This window comes from Propithecus coquereli, unplaced genomic scaffold (assembly GCF_000956105.1).
Source record: "Propithecus coquereli isolate 6110/MARCELLA unplaced genomic scaffold, Pcoq_1.0 Scaffold9, whole genome shotgun sequence".
In the NCBI taxonomy this organism is placed as follows: Eukaryota; Metazoa; Chordata; class Mammalia; order Primates; family Indriidae; genus Propithecus; species Propithecus coquereli.
The window spans coordinates 10,659,820-10,669,540 of NW_012155284.1; the positions used below are offsets into that span (position 1 = coordinate 10,659,820).

Consider the following 9,721-nt stretch of genomic DNA (forward strand, 5'->3'; position numbering starts at 1 on the left):
AGGCTGACGCCATGGCACTCACTCTAGCCTGGGCAAAAGAGTGAGACTCTGCCTCAAAAAAAAAAAAAAACAGAAATTTAGGGCTAGAAAAAAACTTCAGACTTTTAGAGATTTTAAGTGTTTTTGGACTTAAAGGGCAATAATATGGAATTACTTGGGTAACTTTTCTCTGAAAAACATATTCAAAAAAATTTTTATATGACAGAAAAATACGTACTTTTATATCTAGTGAAGGCGTAGGGCTGCAGTCATCACTCCCGCTCTGCATTAAATTTGTCTCAGTTTGTCTTGAGATACCAGTTTCTTCTCGTTCATTTTCTCTTAGAGAAATGTCTATTTTTCCAGTTTTTTTCAAATCTGCCACCATTTCCTTCGTATCACAGATTTCTTCAGATCCTCTCTCTCTGAAGGAAATTCCTCTTCCAGTTTCTTCCAAATCTGCCTCCATTTCTTCAATGGCAGTCATCCTTCCTGATGGCGTCTCCATCAGGGAAATGTCTCTTTTTCCAGTCTCCTTCAAATCAATCTTCTTTTCTCCTATAGCACTGACCTCCACTATTACCTCTTCCCTTTGGGAAATTTTTCCTCCAATTTCTTTCAAATCTGCTTCCATTTCACCTATAGTTTTGACCTCCTCTGGGGCCTTTACCCATGCAGTTATTTCTCTTCTTTCAGTTTCTTCCAAATCTGTCTCTCTTTCTTCAGTGACATCAATCATCTCTGGTATCATCTCTCTTGTGGGCACCTCTCTTCCAGTTTCTTTCAAATCTGTCTCCATTTCACATACAGGTTTGGCCTCCTTGGAGCCATTTTCTTGTGGGAATATTTCTCTTCTTCCAGTTTCTTTCAAATCTGTGTCTATTTCCTCAGTGGTATCAATCATCTCTGGTATCTTCTCCCTTGGGGAAATTTCTCTTCCAGTTACTTTCAAACCTGTCTCCATTTCCATGATGACATCAATCACTTCTGGTATCTTCTCCCTGGAAGAAAGGTCTCCTCTTCCAGCTTCTTTTAAATTTGACTCCATTTCCTTAGCAGTATTAATTTCCACTAGTCCCACTTCCTTTGGTGAGGTGTCTAGTCTTACAGTTTCTCTCAAAGCTGCTGTCATTTCGCCAGAGACAAGAGTCTCCTCTGGTACCTCCTCCTTTGAGGAAATTTCTTTTCTTCCAGTGCCTCTTTCTATGTTTGGCTTTGGTTTCTGAAATCGAGGCCTTAGAATTGGGACTTGTTTGAGTATAGGTGCTTTCTTATCCTCTTGAATGCTGTAAAAAAAGACACACGATCAAGTTTTAAACCAGACTGCAGCTGGAGATGATGGTTGAAAATTATGAGAGAAACACCAGAAACTCTCAAATAAAAAAACATTAAGGAAGCCCTAGGAATCACTGAGTAAAATTTTAAAATTAAGAGAAAGAAAAAAATTCCATTTTTGGAAATTATAGTAAAAAAATTAAAAACTTAAATATATCTACTTCCGTATAGACATATGGAGAGATATCTATTAATAAGGTCAATCAGTGTAGAAACTATTTGGCCCTAACTAGTCCCTTTTCAATTGTCTATGCCACAGTAAGCAAATACTGGCTGGGAAATACTCTTCAGTCCTCTGCACTGGAGGTACATCAAGATGTTTCTGCTATTTCTGCCTCTTTGCCCCTATTATCTTTTACCTAGACACACAATTTGCCATAACAGACCTGACCATCTCAAATAGCCGGATAAAAGTATGACGTGAATATGATAAAGTCTTATGACTAAGAACTAGGTCTGCCCTTCCCACTTTTTAAAAGCAATTAAAAATGAGTTTTGCTGTACAGATATTTCTGTTTGTGACTTTGATAATACAAATTGAGAATAAAAGGACAGATTAAATATACAACATTTTGCTTAATGCTATTGGGCATAAAATCATTATCCAGAATAAGCACCTGGCTCTTCAGAAAAGCAGCAGCACTCTTTGCTTTGCATTCTGTTTATCATAATAGATGGTAAAACCAACACAAATATATAAATGAAGGAGCTCTTAATGACTGATAGGAAAGGTTATTAATTTTGGGCGAAAGCTACATCAATGAAACACTAGATTTATTCAGCCAAGTCTGGCTGAACAAGTATATAATCATATAATTAATAGCTTTACAGAAAGATTTACTAGAAAGTATGCTATTATTTGTTTGAACTTCTCTAGGTCCCAGCCTATCTTTTGTCACTGAAATAACTTTTTTTTTTTTTTAGAGACAGGGTCTCGCTCTGTCACCCAGGCTGAAGTGCAGTGGCATCACCATAGCTCACTGCAGCCTCGAATTCCTAGGTTCAAGTGATTCTCCTGCCTCAGTCTCCTGAGTAGCAGGGACTATAGGCACATGCCACCACAACCAGCTAATTTTCCTACTTTTTTTAATAGAGATGGGGTCTTGCTCTTGGTAAGGCTCATCTTGAACTCTGGGCCTCAAGCAATCCTCCTGCCTTGGCCTCCTAAAGTGCTAGGATTATAGGTGTGAGCTGCCACATCCAGCTGAAATAACTATTTTTTATAATGCAATTTTTGATAATATAAGGCAGGTCCTTAGGAACAACACCACTTTTCAAATTGCATTTGTTTATATCTATCATTAATTTTGGTAATTGATAACATTAAATGCAAAAGTAATAGCCATCAATAAAAAAAATTTAATTTGATTTGTCCTGCATGGATTTCACTCCATTCTTTCATTTATAATACTTTTTGTCTTCACCCAGAAACATCTAGCTAAGTTTAGCAAGGTTGCTGTGCTAGCAATCTTGCTGTGCTAGCAATCTTGATTTGGGTATCACAGGAAAAGATAAACTATAAAGCCACATTTTGAAAACTGGCACATTCTTTATACATGTAAATGCTTTAGGCAAAGGCTTTACTAATAATTTAATTACTTCAATATTAGTTCAGATTATAAGATACAAATAATATGCAATGTTATGTTCTATGGGCTTAAATTGTTTCTAAGTAACAAAAGGACTTTAATAAGCTTTTTTTAATGGATAAAAATACACAAACATCACCCCTCCTAGAGTTCATGAACAATAAGACAACAAATATTTCTAAGCACCTATTATAGTCCAAGAAGGCAAGTACTAAGAACTGAGGATACCATGGTGAACAAGACAGACTTTGTCTCATAGAGCTTATATCAGGTGCATAATTAACTGAAGGGCAGTATCTGAGATTGGAAATCAGATATGTAGTTGAAATAGATTACTCCTCAACTTAGAACATATAGTGGAGCCACAAATTCTCTCCTCAGATCATAAAATTAAAAGAGAAAAGCAATGACAGAAAGATGCTCAAAACTGGAGAAAATAAGAAGGAATGGGCACAAAACTATAGATCTGCTTCAAGGTCTACAAATGTGTTTTTCTAAAATAGAATTTAAGGATTTACTTATAAACCCTCATAAGATAAATCACCAATCATGACACAAATCTCAAAATATTTATATGAAGTGGATGGGATGCAAAATTAGCCTACCCAATTAAGTTTCAAAGAAATATTCACTAATTTGTCTAATAACATAGAATTTTTAATGCATTCTTCATTGGAGAAACTATCCTTCCCTATTATCTCTTTCTTTTACATAGCATCTTAAACAGGCCAAAGTGTTTGGAACAGGGGTGGGAGAAAACTGCCTGTTAGATATAGACAGACGTATGATTTGATAAAACACAGAATCTTACAATTGTTTTTAAGGATCCTGCAGATTCAAAGGCCAGAGAGGTCACATGATAAAGCAGAAAGGACACTGCCCTTGGAAAGGAAAGTTGAGATGAGACTGAATATTAGTTATAAACAACATCCACCAGTGTTATAAAACTGAGAGGCCACTAAGGGAAAACAATTTTCTTCTAAGCCACATTAAGTAATAAATACAATCTGGCTTAAACTGAAAAAATATAAATTAAAAAACCAATTTGTCAGGTATCTGTAATTGAAACCTATATCAGATGTTTAAAAAGTAATGTAGCTCGGTTTCTACCCAGAGATTCTGTGGCATAGAATCAAAATAGTTGGGATGGGGGGAGGAATAAGAAAAAAAGGAATAGTGTAGAAAAGAAGGAATAAAGGAATTTAATAAAGACCAATAAAGTAGTTCAAGAAACCAAGCTTTCACTCTCAGGCCAGGTACTATTTAAACAGGCTAACACAGCTATAAGAACAGACTATGCCAACCTTTAAATGTAAAGATTGGTAAAATACTAATTGTTGAAACTGGATTGTAAGTATGTGGGAGTCCATTACTATACTTTTGTGCACATTTAATATTCCCAAAATGAAATTTTTAAAAATATTAATAATTCCACCAATCTGGTGTGGTACCTTCTGAAGAGGAAATAAAATATAAAAGGCTGTGGCTATCAGAAGCATGGGTTTATATGTGGGTTTTAAATAAAATAAGAATTTTAAATAAAGGCAATAATATGCGATCAATCTAATTCCAAGGAAACAAACACTGAAAAACTAAGTAGCATTTTCACATTTGAACATAAATATATAATTTAATATGCATGGTAAGTGATAACACTATTCGCATTAACTCAAGTTTTAATTTATAATGAGTAGCTTTTCTCAAACCACCCATAACTGAGAAATCAACATAAAGGCTATGACATTAACTACCTTGAAAAGTGAAGTTAAAAGTTTTTATTTTGTTTTGTTTTTTGAGACAGTCTTGCTCTGTCACCCTGGCTAGAAGTGCAGTTGCATCATCATAGCTCACTGCAACCTCAAACTCTCAGGCTCAAGTGATCCTCCTGCCTCAGCCTCCCCAGTAGCTGGGACTACAGGCATGCAACAGCGTTTTTTTGGTTTTTTTTTTCCTATTTTTAGTAGAGATAGGGTCTTGCTTTTGCTCAGGCTGGTTTCAAACTCTGGGCCTCAAGTGATCCTCCTGCCTTGGCCTCCCAGAGTGCTAGGATCACAGGTGTGAACCACTGTGCCCAACCGAAGTTACGGTTTTAAACATTATATAACTTGATATACACATAACAAATCCATCTAATTTGCTTTTACCTTAAAAAACTGATTTATGAGTTCTAAAACTTTATCCAAAATTCAAAGATTGTATAATTAACAAAATGATGCTTACCTTAGACATTCATTAAGAACCTTGGGCTCATCTGGCTGCACATCTTGAAAAGAATCTTTATTTGCAGGCTGTGTTGTGATGTCTTCACATTCAAAATTTTTATACGACTCATCTTCCATTTGTTGCAGAGTCTTGATAACAAGAAAACACAAAATTTTAACAGATTTCATTGAAATTTTGTCCAATCTGAGTATAAGGAAAATGGTAAAAATGTCAAAATTATAAAATGATATTCAAAAGATGTTTTTATTGTTTTTCTTTAGCCATCTTAGAAAATTTCATAAGCCACACCTTTACCATAACTCAAAGCCCTTATTCTTTTTCTCCCAATCAGAAAGCAAGTAATTGCTTCAGTCTCATCCGTTAGAATTACCCCATGGGGTCTTTCTGAATTCTTCTGATTACTGTAATTACATTACAGATCACGTGATTTACAACAAATTCAAATCTCAAATCACGCCAACTTCTATCCTTATCATGAAAAGTATGTAAACAATCTAAAATTCATGATCTTTGTTCTTAGAATTTCTAGTAGGGAGCGTTTAACATTTTATTCTGTTTAAGCCAATATTAAAATTCATTTATGTAGCTATCTCTTCAAAAGGGAAGGTTAATTCAAATATCTGCTAAGTGACAGGGAAAAGCAAGTCCAAATATGAGGTAAGATAAAAGCAGATTATCTATAATGTAAATGCTCAAATTCTAAAACATTACAATTAGCAAGGCTGCTGGCTATGAGATTTAGACCATAAATTTAACAAACAATGCACACAAATCCTGCAGCATTGCTGTTTTAATAAGGGAGTGAAGAGATGCTTATGTTAAGGCTTATGTACTGTAACAAAACTATGGGGAGAAATCAGACTACTTACATCTCTATCAACGCAGGATTCACTTTCATTCTTTTCTACATTGGCTCCAATTTTTTCCAGTGATGCAAAAATTTCTTTTCTTTCAGCAGCTTTACCTAAATTTGGCTTTGGCCTTTGCAATCGGCCCCTCGTTACTCGTGTAGATCTGAGAGCCTTTGCTTGATCATCTTCCTGTAGACTTTTTTTTTCACTCAGACTAGAATAACCACAAAAAAATAAAATCAATATTTATTCTGAAGTCACAAACTCACTGGTTTTTGAGTATTCTATTCTCCCTGGTATGAATAAGTAAACAATATGGAATATAAAATAATTTACAAGTATCCTGAAGACACATAATCCTGGAATCCTGACTATAAAAAGTACTTTTAAATTAAATTTCATTATAACATTGGAAAAATCTACATCTACAAAAGCATGAATACTATTCCTTATTAAAGATACTATTGTATAACGTAAAACTCCAGGGGATTAGTCCCAAATTATGGTGTAAATGGTATCCCCAGAACAGCCTAAAATCCAATCATCAGATTCACATTAGAGTGAGGCCTGTTCTAGATCTCCATTTCAAGTTAAATATTCCCTTTTGAAATCCTTGATATAAATAAAATTATCCAGGAACATATATCTTAACCATTCATTCATTTAACAAGGCGTCTTGTTAATAGATTGAGGGAGAAATGTAATGGCTAACTCAATGGACTCATCCATAATTTATATCTATACTATCAAGCACAGAGAACATTATTAAAATGTTTCAACACCACCTATAGTTGAAAATGGACTTAAAGTACACTAGTTGAAAATAAAATTCAGATCTTATCAAGTAGAAAACAAGTTATTACAATCATTCCTAAGAGTTACTATTTTTATACTACTTAAATACTTACTTAGATATAGTCTTAGCTTCTGGGTTCTCTCTCTCTGTATTCTCCATTCCAGAAATGTCAAGTGTATTCACTTTATCCTTTTCAATGGGATTCTGTGAATTTAATTGTTTACAGTTAATCTACCTACCATAAAAAAGTTTAAACTTTGTAATAAATGAATAGAAATTAAAACAATGGAATTTCATTTTTTGTACTTCTAATTAGAAGAGATTTTCTAAAAATCCTAAATGTAAATGACCATATTATAAAACAGATAATCTCATACATTACTAGAAGGACTTTTGCCAATATGAATCGAGAGTCTTAAAAATGTTCATATTATTTGACCCAGTATTATCATTCTGAATATTTTATTTTAAGAGAATTACTGGAAAAAAGATTGAACTACTAGAAAGTTCACTGGCACATGTAAAATAGCAAACACTGTAAACAGACAAAATGTCCAATAATGAATAACTGGTTGAATAAATTCAGTTACACCTTACTGATAAGACTATTATGAACTCACTAAACACCGTGCTTTCAAAAGATGTTAAATGACATGCAAAATATTTATGAAATGTTAAATATCAAAGAAGGGTACAAAGCTGAATTGATACCACTACTCAATGTTATAAAAGAAAACCTGAAAGGATATATGTGAAAAGACTGGTCACATCTTTTGTGACCAATAATGAAATTACAAGTAATTTTTAACTTTTACATGAATCTGTATTTTCCATAATTTAATAAACATTTTAAGATTAAAATAATATAACTGTACTATAAAAAGCAGGTCTTCAAGTTTTCACTGGACACCTCCCCCCACCAAAAAAAGCAAGCCCTATTTAAAAAATTGTTTGCTTTCTCAAGTGACAAGTAATTTTTTAAAAAAGATTTGCTTTTATTTACAAGACTAAAAGAAAGGAAACAACCTAACGTCCACCATTAGAGGAATAGTTAGGTAAATGAATAATATGTTAACCCAATATAGTTATTAAAAAGACCAAGAAAGTATAAATGAATAGTCCCAAAGAAAAAGGTTTTAAATGTTATACACATTATGGTTAAAAGCTATAGAAATATTTATATACATAGATATGAGGAAAGTTTATAAAGGACAAACAGGAATGTGACTGCCCAGGTTTAGATGAAAGGGTTATGAGTATAAATTAATGTACAACTGGTTTAAGAAATATTTTGAATGCAAATTTTATATAAGTAAACAAAAGACAGATGTATCACCACTGAGGATGTTTAAAATGATGTGTCGCAGGTTCTAAAGAAAATGCATAAACAGAGACTTATAGGTAAAAACCTAATGTTAATGTGTAAGTTCCTGTATCTATTTTAACATCAGGAACAATACTTTGTCATTACAAGGTAAAAATTTTTATTCCAGACTATTTAGGGGAAATTTTTACTCCGTACCTTATCAACTGAAGTTTCAGAATGTGAATTCTTGCTCTCTGCATCTGTTTTGCCTTGTGAAAGAACTGATTTCTTCCCAACTGCCCTTGATAAATTTGGTTTAGGTCTCTGGAGTCGACCTCTCAACACTGGCTTAACATTTTCCATTTGATCAGTTTCCCTAAAAAATAAACATTATTGAAATTACATCCAACATGAAGTCATGTACAAATGAAATTCTAAAAAATTCTAAAATAACCCACTAAGAAACAGAAAGAACTCCTTTAAAAGCCTATTTACAGTAAGAATAGAAAAGAAAACTGAAAAAGAAGAGACTAACTTGTTCTGTCAGATGTTAAAAATATACTATTCAGGCTGAGCACAGTGGTTCATGCCTATAATCCTAGCACTCTGGGAGGCTGAGGCAGGAGGATCACTTGAGCTCAGGAGTTGGAGATCAGCCTGAGCAAGAACCAGACCCCATCTCTACTAAAAATAGAAAAAAAATCAGCTGGGCATGGTGGTACACACGTGTAGCCCCAGCTACTCAGGAGGCTGAGGAAGGAGGATTGTTTGAGCCCAGGAGTTTAAGGTTGCTGTGATCTAGGCTGACGCCATGGCACTCTAGCCCAGGTGACAGAGCAAGACTGTCTCCCAAAAAAAAAAAAAACTACTACTTCAGGAGATCAAGGCGGGAGTATTACCTGAGGCCAGGAGTTCAAAACCAGCTGGGGCAACACAGCAATACCCCGTCTTTATGATATATAAAAAAATTAGCTGGGTGTGGTGGCATGTGTCTGTAGTCCTGGCTACTTCGGAGGCTGAGGCCAGAGGATCACCTAAGCCTAGCAGTTCAGGGCTACACTGAGCTCTGGTCACACCAATGCACTCCAGCCTGGGCTAAAGAGCAAGACCTCATCGCTAAAAACAAATATATAAATACAAGCAAAAAATATATACTACTCATCATCACTACTTAAAACAGTATGGTACTAATATATTAAAAAACAGATAAATAAAATAGAAATTCCAGAAAACACCTATAAAATACACACGATTTTAGGATACAATAAAGGTACCATCTCAAAATAGGAAGGATAAGATGAAATATAATACAGTACACATAAGATTTAATAAACATTAAATAAGATTAAATAAATAGTGATGGGAAAACAGGATAACAATGGGGGAAAAAAATAAAATTAGCTCCATGTCTTGTCATTCACTGACAATATATTCCACAAGTGGATCAAAGATCTAAATAAAATCACAGAGAAAACACGGATGTGTTATTTGATAACTATGAAGTGTGGTAAGTCTTTCTAAAATATGATAAAAGACACAAAAGAAAAAAAATTGAGAAATCTGATGACATAAAAATCAAAACTTTTGGCTGGGCGCGGTGGCTCACGCCTGTAATCCTAGCACTCTGGGAGGCCGAGGCGGG

At 34.2% G+C, this 9,721-nt stretch overlaps 1 protein-coding gene across 1 annotated transcript in view; it reads right to left on the reverse strand.

Moving 5' to 3' along the window:
* The window catches only part of BDP1 (B double prime 1, subunit of RNA polymerase III transcription initiation factor IIIB), a 94,064-nt gene that overhangs the window by 56,171 nt on the left and 28,172 nt on the right, over positions 1-9,721 (reverse strand). The window contains exons 13-17 of the mRNA XM_012664491.1: positions 8,296-8,455; positions 6,886-6,977; positions 5,996-6,191; positions 5,124-5,254; positions 218-1,265 (exon numbers count right to left, since the gene is read on the reverse strand). Coding sequence (XP_012519945.1) covers positions 218-1,265; positions 5,124-5,254; positions 5,996-6,191; positions 6,886-6,977; positions 8,296-8,455 — 1,627 coding nt within the window. The remainder of the gene's footprint in view (positions 1-217; positions 1,266-5,123; positions 5,255-5,995; positions 6,192-6,885; positions 6,978-8,295; positions 8,456-9,721) is intronic.